This window comes from Haematobia irritans, chromosome 5, assembly GCF_050003625.1.
Source record: "Haematobia irritans isolate KBUSLIRL chromosome 5, ASM5000362v1, whole genome shotgun sequence".
Lineage (NCBI taxonomy): Eukaryota > Metazoa > Arthropoda > Insecta > Diptera > Muscidae > Haematobia > Haematobia irritans.
In genome coordinates, this window is record NC_134401.1 from 54776536 (window position 1) to 54797595 (window position 21060).

General features: G+C 33.9%; 1 protein-coding gene and 1 long non-coding RNA gene across 4 annotated transcripts in view; both read right to left on the reverse strand.

Annotated features, from left to right (window-relative positions):
* Klp54D (Kinesin-like protein at 54D) overlaps window positions 1–21060 on the reverse strand; it is a 72914-nt gene that overhangs the window by 15831 nt on the left and 36023 nt on the right. For all 3 annotated transcript variants that reach the window (XM_075312759.1, XM_075312758.1, XM_075312760.1), the window contains exons 2-5: window positions 8523–8700; window positions 6426–6647; window positions 4106–4246; window positions 90–231 (exon numbers count right to left, since the gene is read on the reverse strand). In XM_075312759.1, the coding sequence (XP_075168874.1) occupies window positions 90–231; window positions 4106–4246; window positions 6426–6647; window positions 8523–8700 (683 nt within the window). The remainder of the gene's footprint in view (window positions 1–89; window positions 232–4105; window positions 4247–6425; window positions 6648–8522; window positions 8701–21060) is intronic.
* LOC142238845 (uncharacterized) lies at window positions 11556–13273 on the reverse strand. The gene is made up of 4 exons (XR_012722843.1): window positions 12944–13273; window positions 12515–12878; window positions 12119–12450; window positions 11556–12054 (listed from the first exon to the last, which is right to left on the reverse strand). It is a non-coding gene; the product is annotated as an uncharacterized LOC142238845 (long non-coding RNA).

A 21060-nucleotide genomic window follows, 5' to 3' on the forward strand; every position in this document is an offset into this window, starting at 1 on the left:
CTGCTATGATTTCTATTAGTATTCGAAGATGCCCGGCCTATGTTTGTGGTCACTAATTTTTAGGCAATCCACTATTGTCACCTACTTACCTTCCTCCAGTACCGCCAGTAAATCATCCAATTCTTCACAATCTACTGTAAATAGGTTTTCCACGAAAAATCCCCCGGATTTCTTTGACCATCTCACGGACAAGGGTTTTCGTTGCGAACCAGGATTGAGCAAATCAATAACCTGTTGAGAAAATAATTATAAAATGGATTATAAAAAAACAAATTGAACAAAATTTAAGTATTGACATTTTACAAAATTACTGTAAAATAATGGACTATGCCATTCTATACACAGATAAAAATAAGTTTGAGAACCAATAACTTTTGTTGGAAAACCAATAACAAAATTTGTTAATTTTCCTGCAACAAACTAATTTGTACTTTTAATAAACATTATTACAAAAAAGTTGTTAGCAATCGTCACCATCAGAAGGCAACAAATAATTTGTGTTCTCAATAACATAATTTGTAAGTAATTTGTTGAGTATCCAACAGTACAAAATATTTGTTGTTGAACGTTACGTTTAATCCTCAACAAATATTTTTGAATTTGAACGAAAAAATTTGATTGTGGTTTGTTGGAGTTTATCAATGACCTGTAACAAATTTATTGGTGTATTGATAAAAAATTAAATTGAAATTAAAATTGACAGAATTTTGCTATGAATTGCACCAAAATTGCAAAATTGCCGGAACAATTTTGGAGATATTTTGTTAAGTACACACAGAGAAGGAATATGACCGAAATGTTATTTTTGGACGGGGAACATGTAACATTTTTGTGTCGAAAATCCTATACTCAGTTTTGTAAATGTTTGACAATTTTAAATTTGAGTAGTCCCGGGTCTAGCAAGCATTTTGACAACTTTTTTCCCAGTGCTATATATTCTAGTTAATTAGAATTGTAATAACTCTAATCCCGATATTAATATGGTTTTATTATTTATCTCATACAAAAACACATTTAAGAAACTACCATATTGAAAAATATACAAATAATATATAAAATATATAAATATAGCTTTCGTACATATTCTCAGCGATGTGTGCGTAACCAGTCTTGTATTTTTGTTTTCATATCGATAGCAGTCAACTATTTTCGCAACAAATCAATTTGTTGAAAATTCAAAATATTTCTATTATTTCCTCTGTGAAGCATCTACAAACACATTTCAACAACAAATGCCTCATGTTCAATAGACAAATTTGTTGAGCATAAGCAGATTCTACATACAAATAAAGTTGTTAATATTTATTTGCAGTTATTTTTTTGTGTGTAGGGAAATCGATTTTCCAACTGGGGACATCTACATGTGCTTGCAAAAACAGAATTCCATCATGTAATTGAATTGACCCCATTAACCTGATAAAAGATATTTCCGTTTCCCCATCATGCCAATGTCGACAAATGTGTCAGCCAGCATGATAATTGCACCATTGGTTATGTACGTTACAAATGTTTATTTGAATTGAATTCTGTTGCAGTTGTTTTTTTTTTTACTTTTTAAATTTCGTTATGGCGTGAATCCATGCATTGACAAATGGGGATTGGATGGGCGTGTTGTAGAAATGCAAATAAAAGTTCATTCATTTAAAATTCCACGCAAAATCTGTTTCCACTACTGCAGCCTTTATTTCGTCATTGGCTATTCAATTATGTCAAGAATAGTAGAGGCTTGATAGGTGTTGTTTAATTATTAAAAATAATTTCCCTAGCGGATGAATAGAGGTTAAAAACTACTTTCAATCTGATTATCAATAATCACATGAAATTAAAAAACAAACATACAAAATGAAGGTTAATATAAAGCCTTTACACGTGGGCTCTTAAAATTTGAATAATTCGATTTTTAACTAATTCGAATTAAAAATAAGTATATATGGCCGTAAGTTCGGCCAGGCCGAATCTTATGTAGCGTCCACCATGGAGTGCGTAGAAACTTCTACGAAAGACTGTCATCCACAATCGAATTACTTGGGTTGTGGTATCTTAAATCGTTTTCTAAATTATGAGTTAGTCCATACGTGGTATTTATTAGACAAAAAAGTTATGTATAGGTAAGTCTACAAATAATTACGAATCGATATGGACTTTTGCACGGTACGTAGAGAGCCAGAATTGAAAAAATGGGGTCGCTTATATGGCAGCTATATACAATTATGAACTTGATATGGATCAATTTTTGTGTGATTGGGGATCGATTTATCTGAGGGCTATATATAACTATAGACCGATATGGACCTAGTTAGGTATGGTTGTTAACGGCCGTATAATAGCACAATGTACCAAATTTCAACTGACTCGGATGAGTCAGTTGAAATTTGGTTGAAATTTGATTTAGTTTTGGAGCCAAGAGGCTCCAAATTTCAACTGACTCGGATGAGTCAGTTGAAATTTGGTTGAAATTTGATTTAAATCTCGGGATCGGTTTATATGGGGGCTATATATGATTATGGACTGATATGGACCACTTTTGACATGGTTGTTAAATATCATATACTACCACCACGTACCAAATTTCAACCAGATAGGATGAATTATGCTTCTCCAAAAGGCATCGGAAGTCAAATCTGGGGATCGGTTTATACGTATATATAATTATGGACTGATATGAACCAATTCCTGCATGGTTGTTGGATACCATATACTATCATCACGTACCAAATTTCAACCGAATCGGATGAATTTTGCTCTTCCAAGGGGCTCCGGAGGTCAAATCTGGACATCGGTTTATATGGGGGCTATATATATTTATGGACCGATGTGGACCAATTTTTGCATGGTCATTAGAGACCATATACTTACACCATGTACCAAATTTCAGCCGGATCGGATGAAATTTGCTTCTCTTAGAGGCTCCAAAAGCCAAATCGGGGGATCAGTTTATATGGGGGCTATATATAATTATGGACCGATGTGCACCAAGTTTTGCATGGTTATTAAAGACTATATACTAACACCATGTACCAAAGGTCAGCCGGATCGGATGAAATTTGCTTCTCTTAGATGCTCCGAAAGCCAAATCGGGGGATCGGTTTATATGGGGGCTATATATAATTATGGACCGATGCGGACTAATTTTTGCATGGTTGTTAGAGACCATATACTAACACCATGTACAAAATTTCAGCCGGGTCGGATGAAAGTTGCTTCTCTTAGAGCGTCTGCAAGCCAAATTTGGGGTTCCGTTTATATGGGGGCTATACGTAAAAGTGGACCGATATGGCCCATTTGCAATACCATCCGACCTACATCAATAACAACTACTTGTGCCAAGTTTCAAGTCGATAGCTTTTTCGTTCGGAAGTTAGCGTGATTTCAACAGACGGACGGACATGCTCAGATCGACTCAGAATTTCACCACGACCCAGAACATATATATATATGTTACTTTATGGGGTCTTAGAGCAATATTTCGATGTGTTACAAACGGAATGACAAAGTTAATATACCCCCATCCTATGGTGGAGGGTATAAAAACACATTGGAATTTTGCAAAGGTTTATTTTTAAAATTTCCAATATTTTCCAAAATTTGAAATAATTAAAAAGTGTACTTTTTCAAATTCTGAAACAGTTGAAAGTAGGGATTATAACAAGAAAGAATCAAAATGTGGACTTTTCCAAAATTTGTCTATTCCAGTTTTGCAAAAGTCGACTTTTCGATTTGTATTTAAGGGTTGGTAACGAGAAGCCAAAAGTTGATTTTTTCAAAACTTGATTTTTCGCAAATTTTGAATACTTTTCGAATTTGTAAATTTTCGAAATAGGGATTATTGATAGTCGATATTTGAGCTCGCTACATTCGACTTTTTGCTTAGAAACGACAACATCACGTTCACTCTCCCATGCACATTCGACTTCTAGATTTTATCGATTATCCGAATTTGAATATTACAATAAGTCTTCTTCTACTTTTTTTGAACAAAAAGTCGATTAGTAAACAAAGACTTATTAGTCTTTAAAGAAATAATTTTACGGACAAAAGAAAACTTCCTTGATCTAAAATTTCGTTTAGAATGAAGAAATTATTTTTTATTTTGTTTTAATCTTACCCGCTCATTGTAGATTTCCATGAAAGACGCCTTTAAGATAAATGATATGTCCTTGCGGTTTTTGATCAATTGGAAGAGGTACACAAACGAACGGAAGATAAGACCATGCCGAGGATCTTTATGATTAGGTTTTCCAATAAACTGAAAATACACATAGATGATTTGTGAAAATAGAAAAAAACGGGAACGGTGGAGAATTCTGAGTGGCTAGATACACACAAAAACTTTTTTTCTGATTCAATCACCAAATTAATTGATCCAATTAATTTTTTAATTGAAATGTCTTCAATCACGAAAATGATAGTATCAATCACAGTTTTAATTGGGCATAGAAAAAATTCTTGATTAAAAAATTAATTGATTGTTTCAGCAAATTTCAATTAATTTTTTAATTGATTCAATTAAAAATGTAATTGATGTTGATTGCAAAACTCAATTAATTTATTATTTAAAAAATGTAACTATTTTTAATTACTTTCTGAATTGGCTTAGAGTTTTTATTTGGATTAACAAATGATTGTTTGAAATACATTTTTAATTAAAAGTTTAAAAAAATAAGCACTTTTTTTAACCCTTTCACTACCGATGTCCGCTTTGAAGGACATTCGAAAAAGACACCAAATTCTATTTTTCCACTTAGTTTTGATTTATTTCTCAATGTTATTTTAAAGTAATCTAAATAACCTATAAATATTTTCCATATTGGTGAGGTCCAAAATACATTTTTGTAAACTTCTTTAGAAATAAACGAAAAATACGAAAATTTGAGACAATTTTTCTACTGTATGTTTCTAGTAAATGGACATTCATATGAAAACTATAGCTGACACTTTTTCGGGTTCTTTTTTGTATTTTTGCTCACACTTTGAAGGACATTACAGGCCAAATAGCGCTTATTTTCGTAAGGCCACTTGGTCACAATTCAAGAATCAAATTTTCAAAACAAGCTCATATAGCTCTTGAAGTATTTGAAGTAGGTTTTCAAAATGGCAATTTTTGTTCTACATGCTGTTAGTACAAGTAAAAACAGAAGAAAATTAAAGTTTTTAACATTAGGTTTATTTCGGTAGTGAAAGGGTTAACTGAATTAGTCTTCCGAATTTGATTAAAAAGTTAATTGTATCAATTAATTTTTTAATTAAAAATTTAAAAATTTTCAATCATTGACTTAATTAACTTAATGTTTCTATCATGATTAAAAAGTTAATTGTATCAATTAATTTATTAATTGAAAAAAATTTCAACTTCAATTAACTTTTTAATTGGAAATATTTTGGTGATATTTTTTTCTGTGTAGAGTCTATATCAAAAACTATATGGGACAAAAATGGTAGCTGATACGAAGTGTTACTAAGTTTCTGCTGATGTATCAGGCAAACTATCCAATGGAAATGTTATTTTTTTTAGCGCTCGAATCGACATCACGGTTGCCACAGTTGGTAGAATTCTACCAAAAATGGTAGATTGGTAGAATTGTTGGCTTTTTTGTAGATTTTTCAAAATATTCTGCTCCAACGAAGAGACCTCATTAGTCTTCTAATAAATTTATATTTGACGAATTTCTACACAGAAGAAGAGGACTATACAGACTATTCCATTTTAAACTCTAAGTTTAAAATGAGATTTTGGGGCTATGTTACAAGCAGCACTTATTTCCGAAATGATTCATGAGGATGCTTCTGATCGAAATATTTATGCACATACTGAAAACAATTTACTGACAATTTATCGAATAAATGTATATGGTAACAGTAGGTTTAAAGTTTACGTTAACTTTTTTCATATGCGGGTTAATCAATACCTTCAAAAGTCTTAATTTTGCTGTTAGGTAATTTTTACTGCCCTTTGACCCAGACTATCAAAGTACATTACAATACCACATGTAAGTGCTCTCTTTTTGGTGGAAGTTGAAATTTTCCATTTTTGGTCCAAACTAAAATTCATAATTTAAGGGTTTCGTTGGAAGAAAAATATGTTTATCCTATACCATCCACTAAAATTTGATCAAAAACTTAATATTGGATTTTTTATATAGAATTTTCACGAAATTTTTGGTAGATTATTTTTTTAATCGAGTGGCAACTGTGATCGCCATATGTAATATGTTTCCATATCAAGTGATGGAATGGGCACATGTGAACTAAGAATAGCTAAAAAATCAGTTTGTAGCCCATTTCCACCAATCAATTTGGGCGTAACAGGGCTAGTCGTTTACAAGAATCTACAAAACGATAGTAAACAGTTCTTACACCAGGCGGTAAGGCTAAATACTTATCGGAACACCCTCGTAAAATGAAAATATAAAACAATTAATACTTACCAAGTCTGGAGGTCCGGTTAATGTGTGCGTCTTACCCGAACCGGTTTGGCCATAACAAAATGCTGTACAACTAAAACCTTCAATTGCCATCTCAATTATTCGTTTTATGCCCGAATAGTCTAATATGTCGTCCTGTGTAGCTCCTGGCTCAAAGACAACGTTATAGGTAAATACTCGGACATTTTCACGATTACGACTTTTGGCTGAACTATTGGCCTCAATCTATAAGATAGGATAAAATATTCAATCAAATCCTGTATTTTAATGTTAATTACTGGTATATATAGTACTGTCGATAACGATGTTATCTATTATGTGCAGTCAATTGAAATATCACAAAACAAATGCTAAACTGTATTATTGGCACATAGGCAATAATGCAATTTGTCATATATTCCTTTTGGAAGCAAAATGGAAACAATTGATAACAACGCTTCATTGGTAGCACAAATGCACTGAAAAAAAGTATGTCCGGTTCCAAGCCAAAGAAGCAGGGAATTGAATTTTGCGTACTTGATACTAGGAAACAAATTTGAATTTATTCGTTTTTTTCAGACTCGTCTGTAAGTAGAAATTATGTTATATTTCAAGTAAACAGCGTCTTTACACTAAAATGTTAAAAGCACCTTCTATTTTTGAAGGCTTTTTTGCTTTGTAGTTAAGATACAAAAAGTCAACAAATTTAAAAAAAATAAATTTTTCGGAATTATTAAAGTCAAATTGACCTTAATCAAAGAAAATGTTCGTATTTCAAGGACATGAAATCTTTGGCCTCACGACTATATGTTTTTCAGTGTAGCCACGCCTTTTGTATGGGTAGAAGAAAACCCATAGCTAAATCCCAGTATGCACCTCCAGCGAAAATGTATTAGTTAAATTGGCTATGTATATCTCATCGGTACACTTATAAAATAATTTCGAGTAAAATCAGCAATCGGATCTCTTGTATTTTTGTAGTTCATGGTCTAGCAAACAATAATTCGTAAAATAGGTACACACAAAAAATGTTTTTCTGATTCAATCACCAAATTAATTGATCCAATTAATTTTTTAATTGAAATGTCTTCAATCACGAAAATGATAGTATCAATCACAGTTTTAATTGGGCATAGAAACCAATTCTTGATTAAAAAATTAATTGATTTTTCAGCAAATTTCAATAATTTTTTTAATTGATTCAATTAAAAATTTAATTGATGTTGATTGCAAAACTCAATTAATTTATTAATTAAAAAAAGTAACCATTTTTAATTACTTTCTGAATTGGCTTAGAGTTTTTATTTGAATTAACAAATAATTGTTTGAAATACATTTTTAATTAAAAATTTAAAAAAAATCTGCATTTTTTTTAACTGAATTGATTAAAAAGTTAATTGTATCAATTAATTTATTAATTGAAAAAAAATTCAACTTCAATTAACTTTTTAATTAGAAATATTTTGGTGATATTTTTTTCTGTATACTTATCTATTTTTATTATACTGTTACGTTTTTACATTGAGGTGTGTTTAATAACTCGACAATTAAAAACACAGTTCTTTTCAATAACGACAATCTACAACCATCTAGAACAATCTACAATCACTTCGTCGGGACTGTCGCTCATAGTCTTGCCTACAATAATCTACAAGCAGCTCGTAATGCATCCGTCAAAGGTCGCACATATTTATCTGGTCATGCTCATAGTCTTGCCTACAGCCATCAAGTATCGGGTAATTCATCTGACAGATGGTTATGCTCATATTACTACAACAATAAAAATAAGCAATGAAAATAACAAAACAAAAGGGGTTACTTTACAATGAGCGATTGAGAAACTAGAAAATAAAGAGATGATTTTGACAAGTGATGACGTAATCTGATCGTCATAATTTGAAATTTTAAATTAACGGAAACTAATTTGAATAAACAATACAAAAATTCTTAGATACGTTGTTATCGACAGCTCACATTTTCTTCTCATAACAAATATCTGACTATGAAACAAACGATAGTGATATATAACATGTTTAAAAAAATCGTTAGATGTACATACCGGTCATTTAAAAAAAATTCATTTAGGCATATATTGAGTTTAAAGCTCATCTTAATACTCACAATAATTTGGCCATTTCCTGGGAACTGTAATATGGAACCATGTCTGTCTCTTTTCTCCTTCTCATTAAGTGGTCTCACACGAACCACCACATTTATATTGTCCTCAGGTGTGGAAGGCTCAGTACCCGAACCAGCAGACTTCGATGCTACAATTTCCAAGGTATCCGCACTACCAATTCTGTGGAAGAGAAAAAAATTAACCTTGAATTCTGAATTTTGGGAGGAGGTTTTTGTTGTTTGGTGCTGGAATAGTTTAACTTGAACTTGAGTTTTGCAGTTCCTTCTATATTTTCATTTTCGCATAAGTGTTTACAATGTCTATAACTTCAGGAGTGGCACGTTTTATATTTCCAATGAACAGTAGCAAGTCATTTACGTGATTACTTTATTTCCTATGTAAGGGAGGCGACAAACTCCTGCCCATTATTTATTACAAGTTTGTTTGTTTAATCGCAATAAATCGTTTATTTGAATTTCTCAGTAACGAACCAAAAATACACATACAAAAAATGGAAAAAAGGTGTTAGCATGGACTATGGAAAAAATGAGTGGAGACACTTGAATAGTATGACTATAGAAAAAAATAAGTTTACGTACTAGATATTGTAATGGAAAGTAAAAAGTTGTCTTCGAGAGAAATACGTCCACTGTGACCAATGGAAAAATATGGACATTCAGATTTATAGATAAGAAATATCTTTTAGTTCTCTATCTGATGGTAAAAACGGATATTGCAAAAAGTGTTTGGAATAAAGGACTACACTCAAAAAAAGTGAACTCACTATTTCACTAAAGCCAATTTAACTATATTTTAGTTCATGGAATTATTATATTTGGAGAAAGTTTCATTTTTTGCGAACGTTAGTTAAATAAACTAAAAGACGGGAGAAAATTATACACAAGTTAAGCATAGAGATTTACTAAATTCGTATTTCTCATAAAATATTTCATTATTTCTTCAAATTTGTAAATTTTACTACAAAAGCGTCCATCATGAACTTCGTATGTCACTAAAGACATTCTTGCAATTTTGAACTCCAATTTTTTCCTTCAAACTATAAAATTTTCTTTAAAAAGTGAAAAAAAAAAATATTTATGTATAATAATATTTTCTTGAATTTGTCGAAAAATATTTACTTATTTTTGTGATATCGGTGTGATGCCAGCGCTTGTAGTACTGTTTAGTTAAAAATTTCTAAAACTATTCAAAATTTTCTAAAATCAATCAAAAGATTTCTTCCTGGTAGGTTCATTGTGTTTTCAGTGTACTAATCCATTAAAAAGAATATAAACTTTGCTTTGAGAGATTCCCCATCAAATTTTAATACAATTTTCATCAAAGAGGTATAATTTTTTACTGTTTTTACTGATTTAATTTCGTTTTTAGCTGCTAAACTCGACCTTAATACCAACACTGATGAAAAAGACTGTTTTTCATATGTTTGGCTGTAAACATTATATGTTTGGAACACAAATTTTTAAACGCAATATTTTTGAGTGCAAGCATATAATGTTCATAAACTAGCATAACATGTTTGGGACATATATGTTAATATGTTAGAACATATTATGTTTGGGACATAAAATGTTTGTAAATATAATATGCTTGGATGCAAACATATATTAATTTAGAAATAGCCTATAAATATATATGTGCTTAGTAGCTTGGAGCGCTATTTAACAGGGAACGATATTGAATTAAGTTGGTGGTTGTTGCTTGTTATTACAAAATTAACATTTTATTTTTCCTTGGGCAATTGATCAGCTACTTCTTTGATCCTTACAAACTGTGTGGTCCGCTGTTCGAATCCCCGTCCGGCAAAAGGTAAACTTAAAATAAAAAAAATCATAAAATTGAATAATTTCTTCTACAATGTTTGTATTACAGAAAAAGGTGCTAAGAACTAAAAAATTTCGTGGAAGTGAGAAAGATGTGGGGGAATATACAATTAAGCAGAAACAAAATTTTGAGCATTCAGGTCGAAAACCTATGTTGTTAGCACCTATATTACCTGTTTATTTTCATAATTCATTATGATTGTAAATATATAAATAAATAAATAAAATTTTGAGCACAATATTGTTTGGGAGAATTTTTTTTTAAGCATATAATATTTTTGGGTGCAAAATGCTTCCAAACATATTATATGTTCACATAATAACATATTGTTACGAATTTGATAATTATAGATATAAGTTTATTTAAATTAGTTTCCGTTAATTTGAAATTTAAAATTGTAACGATAAAATTTCGCTATCACTTGTTGGAATCATCTATTCATTTTCTAGTATTTTCCTGAATTTCTTTTATGTTCTTTTGTTTGCTTACCGAAATGTTAGTTCTTACTCTCTCATAGAATAACAACCCCTTTGCTTTGTTATTTTGCTTTCTCATTTCATCTCATTGTCTATTGTCATTGTTGTTGTAGTAATGCGGGCATATATCTATGTGAGTTTGGCAGCCACCAGACGAATTACTTAATAGTCGTAGATCCTTCTAGCATTGTCTAAGAATGTTCTGGCGTTGCCAGAATATTGTAGTGCTACCAGAATGTTCTCGTATTGCCACACCGTCATATATAAAAGCGCTCACATGCTGCTAACGAGTCAGTCTTAATTAAAGCGTCAAACGAATAACTTCAGTGTGAACGAATTGTAAAGTGTGAAGTCATAGTAAATAAATTGTAGATTGTCGTTATTTAAAAGACCCAATAAACACAAACGTTTGAAAAATACTAAAATTCAATAATTTTTCAAACATTTTTTCAAAGGATTAGGGTAATATTCAAGTTGAGAAATTGTTGAGAAAATCGCGTTCTCAACAAAAAACAGACATTACCCTCAACAGTAAAATTCAACACAATAGCAATAATTTCTCAATTGTAATCCTCAAATTGAAATGCATCGCTACTCAATAATTTCTCAAACAGTTTTCAATGTGAGAAAAATAAAAAATCACCATTGTTGCGAATACTTTCAAACCACAATTTGTATGAAAGTCAATCCTAGTTCTAACTGAAAGTCAATACTAAATTTCTAGGGATTTTGTAAATTTTATTATTTTTTTCGTTAACAAATATAATAATCTTAAAAATAACATTAATAATATATAAAAATAATAATATAATACCAATCAAAATGTAATTATCTTATTAAACGTATTAATAAATAAAACTATGAATACATCTTTAAATATCTTAAAAATTTTTACATGTATAATTCCATTTCCTCCATAATGTTGGTGTCATTAATATGCTGGCAATTTGAAATAATTACTATCGAGGAACTTGCTGGCTTGTGTGTTAGAATAGATTCCAGCAAGAGGAAATCACAAAATATCAAACTGATGACGGGATGTAAATTGATGTAATGCACATTTTCATCCAGAAGTTCTTGATATAGGAATTGTTGCACTTTGGTTTAATTGATTGCACTTTGTAAGTTTTCTGAAAACTTTTCTTTGTTGTTCCCTTTATTGGTTTTTCATCGGCCAACATCTTCCAAGAATATACCATTCAATGATTTTAATTTTCTGCAAAACAATCGAGTTTTGTGATTTCCATTATGTTTTCATTTCACTTTTTATTTTGACTTACCAATTTGTATTTCTTCCAACTGACCAGGTACTTCGTGATTTCCTCAAGAACGTTGGTGTTACAAAATTGTTGTTATTAAAATACTGGCAATTTTCAGGAACTTGATGACCAGATAATTGGAATAAATTTCCAGCAATTTCAATTCACAAAATAACAAATTAAACCGATGATGCACATTTTCATCCAGAAGTTCTTGATATAGGAATTGTTGCACTTTGTTTTAGTTGGTTGCACTTTGTAAGTTTTCTGAAAACTTTTCTTTGTTGTTTCCTTCATCGGTTTTTCATCGGCCAACATCTTCCAAGAATATACCATTCAATGATTTTAATTTTCTGCAAAACAATCGAGTTTTGTGATTTCCATTATGTTTTCATTTCACTTTTTATTTTGACTTACCAATTTGTATTTCTTCCAACTGACCAGGTACTTCGTGATTTCCTCAAGAACGTTGGTATTACAAAATTGTTGTTATTAAAATACTGGCAATTTTCAGGAACTTGATGGCCAGATAATTGGAATAAATTTCCAGCAATTTCAATTCACAAAATAACAAATTAAACCGATGATGCGATATAAATTAAACTATCGATGTGATGCGAATTATCATCCAGTAGTTGTTGATATGGAAAAGCATAAATACCAAGTTTTTTTGGTTGCACTTTGATTTATGGAAACTTTCTCTTCTCGATAAGCCACTACCATTTTTCATCGGCCAGCCTCTTAATGTGTCCAAGAATCAGCATCCAAATATTTTAGTTGTCTGCAAAGAGATTTGAGTTTAGTGACTTCCTTCAAGTTTTCATTTCGTGTTTTAGTTTTACTTACCAATTATTATAAGCAATTTCAATTGATTATTAAAAAATTTCCACATTTTTGTATTTCTTCCACGAACTTTGTTGTCCAAAGTAGTATTGAAAACCATGTGGTTTTTTCGTTGCATTTCAGGGTAGTGTTTTGTCAAAGTTTTCTCCAATTATCTTCAACACATTTTCAAAGTTTTCGTCAACATTTTGCCAAATTGGTTGTAATTCGCAAACAATTTGAAGATGAATTGAAGATGAGCTTTTTCAAGTCAAGTTGAATTTATGTTGAAAATGATATTTACCCTCAAACTGAAGAGGTGTTGCATTTGAAAAACGCTCATCCTGTGTTTATTGGGGAACCGTGTTTTAATTGTCGGGTAATTAAAAACGCCTAAATATAAAAACGTAACAATTGGTGTCGGAAGTGAAATAACGAAAAAAAATCTACAATGAAGTTTAATGAGCTTCGTGTGGAAGACTTAAAAAAGGAATTGAGCAAATTGGAGCTGCCGACAACAGGCAATAAGGCCCAGCTTCAAAAGCGTCTACTGGAAGAGTTTGAACGGCGTAATATGGACATTGCGACGCATGAGTTTGATTATAAGGAAGACATTGATGAATCAATACTCGTCAATACAAGCAGTGTAGAAACTCCATCTGTGGCTTCGAGTGTTGTGGATTACACATCAATGCTCAATGTTTTGAGCAAAATGATGGAAGCAAATTCTAGAAAAATGGAAGAAAAATTCGACGAAAATTCTAGAATGGTCAACGAAAAATTACAACAAATTTCTGAAGGCATGGAGAAACGTGTGGACCATATAGAAAATCAAATTGTGGAATTGGATAAGAAAGTTCTTTCCGTGGATGAGAAAATTATGGTTCATGATGAGAAGTTTCTGCACATCGAGAAAAAAATGTCAGAGCTGGAAATTAAAGGAGGTCCAGTGCGCGTCATCGAGGGCTCAAAAATCAAAACTCCTGTTTTCGATGGCTCAACGTCATTTGATGTCTTCAAATTCCAATTCGAAATGGTTGCTTGTAGAAATTTGTGGAATGACGATGATAAAGCAATTGAACTTCTATTGGCATTAAAGGGCAATGCTGCTGATGTGATACAAAGCATTCCCGCTGCTTCTAGAAATAACTACAATGAAGTAATAGCGGCACTTCAACGCAAGTATGGTGGAGAGCACAAGCAGGACATCTTCAGAATGGAATTGAGAGGAAGAATCCAGAAATCGAATGAAACCCTACAAGATTTCGCAACAGAAGTTGAGCGGCTAGTGCTTTTGACATACCCAGGTGAGAGTCATCCTCTTGTGGACCGCATCAAGATTGAAACCTTCGTCAATGGAATTCGAGACCCAGATATAAAATGTGCAACATATGCGTCACAAAAGGCTACATTCGCTGAAACAGTAACATTCGCACTTGCACAGGAGACTGCGAGATTGCTAGCGCGGCCTCAAATTCACAAGGTACGTAAAGTAGAGACAGAGTGTGATGAATCAAAGTCCGTTATTGAGTCGATGAAAGAGGCCATGAAGCAGGCAATGCAAGAAATGAAGCAAGAGGCAAATAAATCCCGGATCAAATGCTATAACTGTGATAAGCCGGGACATCTAGCTCGAGAATGCAAAGCACGACGCAAACGGTCAAGGTCCACATCACCATCTCCATTAAACAATAGCCATAAGAAGGTGACCCCACAGTCAAGTGAGTCATCTTTAAACTAAATCGAGCTAGTTCAGCGGGGCAAGAGCTGGCTCCCACAGACGATGGCCCCACCATCTCCATAGCAATAGTTCAACAGAAAAATAACAATTTAACTATTGCGGGTGTTATTAATGGCGACAAGCGTACTTTGACGTTGGATACTGGTGCATCAAAGTCTATCATTAGATCTGATTTAGTAAAAGGAAAAGTTACACCACTAATTGGAGTCAAGCTACGCACGGCTACAGGGGAACCTGCAACCGTATATGGAAAGGTCACCGTAAAATTAACTATTGCTAACAAATCCGTTACTTATGATTTCATTGTGGCCGATATAGTTGACGAAGTTATAATTGGAGCGGATTTCATGATTGCTTTTGGCCTCAATCTGGATATGAAGCGTCGTGTAATGACATGGTGCGATGCCGAAATAACGGTAAACGTGGGATACGACGAGAATACACCTGTCAGACGTTTGACAACGAGTCAGTCAGAGTCTATACCACCGAATGCCGAAGCAATTATATGGGTTCCTATGAATGGAGATTGTGAAGTCGGCCAATTGTGGGTTGTTGAACCAGCAGAAAACAAAAGCAACAACATCTTGATAGCAAATGCCCTGGTAACAACGAACGAAGAGAGACTAATACCAGTTCGTGTCTTGAACTTGTCTGACAATCACGAGCAAATTGTAAAATTTTCTGACATTGGCAAATGTACACCAGCCGAGGCAATAGTCAATTTGGAAGGCAACTCATCAAAGACACATGGAGCAGTGAGAAAACATATAGAAGCGTATGTCGAGGCTTGGACACGTCATCTATCGCCGTCAGAGAGAAATAAAGCCAAGCAATTGTTGTGGAAAAACGCCTGTGCTTTTGCTTCTGAAAAGGGAAATCAAGGAAGAACATCTGTAGTGAAACATGAAATTAAAACCGCAGAAGAAAAGCCCATAAAACAGGCACCACGAAGTGTTCCCCTGGCAAAAAGAGACGAAGTTCAAAAGCTCATAAAGGAAATGGCGGAGAGTGGAGTGATCGAGCCATCATCAAGTCCTTGGTGTTCCCCAGTTGTGCTGGTCAAAAAGAAAGATGGAAGTACCCGATTCTGCGTGGACTACAGAAAACTGAATGATGTCACCAAAAAGGACAGTTATCCGCTTCCACGCATTGATGACACGTTGGACACACTAGCCGGAACAACATGGTTTTCTACGCTTGATTTGCAGAGTGGATATTGGCAAGTAGAGATCGCCGAGAAAGACAAGGAAAAGACGGCTTTTGGCGTTAATGGCGGTCTCTGGCAATTCAATGTAATGCCGTTCGGGCTCTGCAACGCTCCGGCTACCTTCGAAAGATTGATGGAGCGGGTACTGAAGGGGTTGCACTGGAAGTCGTGCTTGATATACTTGGACGACATCATAGTGATGGGCAAAACATTTGACGAGCACCTTAAGAACTTGAAAGACGTTATCCAGCAATTGTCAGCCGCTGGTCTACGCCTTAACGCAAAGAAATGCTCCCTTTTCCAGCGGGAAGTTAAATACCTGGGTCATCATGTGACTGCAGAGGGCATATCCACCGATGAAGACAAAATCCAAGCTGTCAGAGATTGGCCACGACCCCGAAATCTCCACGAATTAAGAAGTTTCCTTGGGTTATGTACATATTACCGACGATTCGTCCCAAACTTCGCCAGCATCGCCGCTAGTCTCCATAAATTGACGCAAAAAGGTCAGAAGTTCCAGTGGAGCGACGAACAGGAGGATTCATTCCAACATTTAAAAGAACTTTTATGTTCAGCTCCTGTTCTAGCGTATCCTATTCCGGGCGAAAAATTTGTTTTGGATACAGATGCTAGCGCGCATGGTATTGGAGGTGTGCTATCCCAACAGATAGACGGCAAGGAGAAGGTCATCGGATATTTCAGCCGAACGTTGTCCAAGCCCGAAAAGAACTACTGTGTAACGCGACGAGAGCTGCTAGCCGTCATAGAGAGTGTAAAACATTATCATAAATATTTGTATGGACAACACTTCTTGCTCAGGACTGATCACTCAGCTCTACGATGGTTGCTCCAATTCAAGAATCCGGAAGCTCAACTGGCACGTTGGATCGAGAGGCTCCAAAGCTATGATTTCAGTATCGAGCATAGAAAAGGTGGAAAACACGGTAACGCTGACGCCTTGTCACGTCGACCTTGCAGTATAGAATGCAAGCACTGCTCGAAAGCTGAACACAAGGAGGAGATTGTTGATATTCGGCTGTTACACGTCGAATCTGGAGTGGACTGGCCAACAGAACAGCGTAAAGATCCCATTTTGATCAAAATTATTTCGGCAAAGGAAGAGAACAAGAAGCCCAGTAAGAAAGACATCGCAGCCGAAAGTCCACTTATGAAATCATACTGGGCTCAATGGGATAGTTTAGTTCTAGTCAATGGATCCCTGCAACGTAAATGGGAAAGCGAAGATGGCAAGAGCAGCCGAAATTTGATCATCGTTCCAGATTCCAAAATAAGAGATGTTTTGGCGGAGTTCCATAATGGTCCCAGTGGAGGTCATCTGGGAATAACCAAAACCGCCGAGAAAGTGAAGCAACGATTCTACTGGGTTGGATGCCAGAAATCAATTGCTGAATGGGTAGCCAATTGCGAGAAGTGCATGAAGGCGAAAGGTCCAACAAGGAAAAGTCGAGGTCCTATGCAAGAATATAGACCAGGAGCCCCGTTTGAAAGAATAGCAATGGACGTGGCAGGCCCTTTCCCAGTAAGTGATTCTGGAAACCGTTATGTCCTTGTGGTCATGGATTACTTCAGCAAATGGCCGGAGGTGTATGCAATTCCAAACCAAGAAGCAAAAACGATTGTGGATGTTGTCAACAAAAACTGGATATGTCGCTACGGTGTGCCGTCCGAGATTCACTCAGACCAGGGAAGAAATTTTGAATCGGCCATATTCAAAGAGATGTGTGAATCCCTTGGTATCAAGAAAACGAGGACTACACCATTACATCCACAATCCGATGGCATGGTAGAAAGGTTTAATCGCACTCTGGAGGAACATCTTCGAAAAGTAGTGGACAACGGCCAGAGGGACTGGGACGAGCATATACCAAAGTTTTTGCTGTCGTATAGATCTGCCATTCATGATTCCACCTCTCGAACACCGGCCAATGTTCTATTCGGAACTGAGTTGAAGTTGCCTGGTGATCTGATATTCGGTGCTAAACCTAATGAGCTCGCCATGGACGAAAACAGAAACGACATCCCAAACACTTTCGGTGAAGTTCACGAATCAGTGCGCAACAAAATAAAAATGGTCAGCAACAGAATGAAGGCGAGATACGATCGTGCTGTAAATACTGAAGGCTTCCAAGAAGAAGAATTGGTTCTGCTATTTAACCCGCAACGAAAGAAAGGATTGTGTCCTAAACTGCAAACACAGTGGGAAGGCCCATACAAAGTCATCAAGAAGATCAATGATGTTGTATACCGGATTCAGAAGGACGACAGCCCTAGATCAAAGATGAAAGTTGTACATCTGGAACGATTGGCTCCTTACGGAACAGGTTCTGTGCCTGTTCGGGACGAACAGGCTTAAGCGGGAGGCAGTGTTACGAATTTGATAATTATAGATATAAGTTTATTTAAATTAGTTTCCGTTAATTTGAAATTTAAAATTGTAACGATAAAATTTCGCTATCACTTGTTGGAATCATCTATTCATTTTCTAGTATTTTCCTGAATTTCTTTTATGTTCTTTTGTTTGCTTACCGAAATGTTAGTTCTTACTCTCTCATAGAATAACAACCCCTTTGCTTTGTTATTTTGCTTTTTATTTCATCTCATTGTCATTGTTGTTGTAGTAATGCGGGCATATATCTATGTGAGTTTGGCAGCCACCAGACGAATTACTTAATAGTCGTAGATCCTTCTAGCATTGTCTAAGAATGTTCTGGCGTTGCCAGAATATTGTAGTGCTACCAGAATGTTCTCGTATTGCCACACCGTCATATATAAAAGCGCTCACATGCTGCTAACGAGTCAGTCTTAATTAAAGCGTCAAACGAATAACTTCAGTGTGAACGAATTGTAAAGTGTGAAGTCATAGTAAATAAATTGTAGATTGTCGTTATTTAAAAGAACCGTGTTTTAATTGTCGGGTAATTAAAAACGCCTAAATATAAAAACGTAACAATATTGTTTTTTTGAAGACAACATTACTGAATTTGGATGCAAAAATACACAATGTTTGGAACTTAGACTACCCAAACATATATTGTTTAGACCAATATGCTTTCAAACATATTATATATTGGAAGAGATCAAACATATAGATGTTTGGGCAATACCCAAAAATGTATATGCTTGAAGCAAAATATGTTTGGGAGTATATGTTACAGAAGCGATTTTTTGTGAGGGTGCACCTTACTATGTTCGGTTTGCGCGCCAGAAACTAGTTTATTTCCACAGCTACTCTTTTTAAATCAATTAATATAAATATTACACAATATATTCTTAAACACTTTTCCATTCATGATAAGATAAGATGTGATAAAAATGTAATCGTCTTCATATATACTTTTGCGCTTCTAATTTAGTGTGTCGCTTCAACGCCACCTATATGCGAAAGAAAACTAGTTATACACTGTTAGAAAAATATGTTTTTCATATGTTCCGATATAAACAAAATGTGTTTCGGGCACAATTTTTAAACACAATACATTTAAGTACAAACATGTAATGTTCCTAAACTAACACAAAATGTTTGGGACACATATGTTAATATGTTAGAATATATTATGTTTGGGGCATGAATATTTCATAAAAATAATATGTGTGAATGTAAACATATATAAATTTACAAATTTCGAGTAAACATATATATGTTGGGATACTTTATTCAGAGAGCGACAGAGAGAGAGAGTTAGTATAGAGAAAGAAATAGAGATGGAAACCGGGAGGGTTGAATAAAAAGATATCAACATAACACAGCGAGAGAGAGAGTTTTGCCAGTATCCAATAATATATTTGCTTCCTGCAAAATATGTTTGGAACATATGTTAGAGAAGGGATTTTTTGAGGGTGTATACGAATACAAAAAAAAAACAAAATCATAAAAATTTGCATTAATTGGCAAAAAAGAGATAGAAAACCAAATTTTAACAAAAGGTACACTGAAACGATAGCTTTCGAAAATTTGACCACCGAGCCCAAAGGAAAAATATGGTCATACAGATTTATATATGAAAGATAGATCTTTTAGTCCGATTATTCGATGATTCCTATTGACCCGATGTTAAAAACGGGTATTGCAAAATATGCTTGGGATTCATAATATATGACCTAGAAGCAATTGGAAGCACTGTTTCTCGAGAGAAATGCTACCACTGTAACCAAATGGAAAAAGATGGACGTCCAGATTTGTATGTGCAAGATAGATCTTTTACACTGAAAAAAACAGTGAACCCACCAGAAAGAAAACTTTTGATTAATTTTAGAAAATTTTGAATATTTTTAGAAATTTTTAACTAAACAGTATTACAAGCGCTGGCATCGCGCTGATATCACAAAACTAAGTAAATATTTTTCGACAAATTCAAGAAAATTTATTAGACATAAATATTTTTTTTCACTTTTTAAAGAAATATTTGTAGTTTGAAGAAAAAAATTGGAGTTCAAAATTGCAAGAATGTCTTTAGTGACATACGAAGTTCATGATGGACGCTTTTGTAGTAAAATTTACAAATTTGAAGAAATAATGAACTATTTTTTGACAAATACGAATTTAGTAAATCTCTATCCTTAACTTGTGTATAATTTTTCCCGTCTTTTAGTTCATTTAACTAACGTACGCAAAAAATTATTAGAGTAAATGAAACTTTCACCAAATAGAATAAGTTCATGAACTAAAATATAGTTAAATTGGCTTTAGTGAAATAGTGAGTTCACTCTTTTTTGAGTGTACGGAGCCTTTTTAGAATGTAGCCGAGGGCCAGAACGACGTACAGTGTTGTCGGATTAGGGAATTTTTTCATAAACCGGGGATTTTTTCTCCTGGTTGGGGATATTTTTTTCACTTTGGGGATCTGGGGATTTACCTGGGGATAATGTCGTGATTTGGGGATTTTTTCCTGGAGATTTTTCCACCTTCAATCACAAAACAAATTTGGATTCAATCACAAAATAAATTGATCGAATTAGTTTTTAATAAAAATGTCTTCAATCACGAAATCAATTAAAAAACTAATTGATACTATTAATTTTTGTGATTGTTTTTTTAATTAAAAAAATTGTTGAATGAATTCACTTTTTGATTGAATATTTTTTAAAAATTGTGTAGAAAGTGTAAAAGCGAAGTACAATAAAACTTTTTAATAAACCGCCATCCTCTTTGCCATCGCAGCTTCATATTTACGA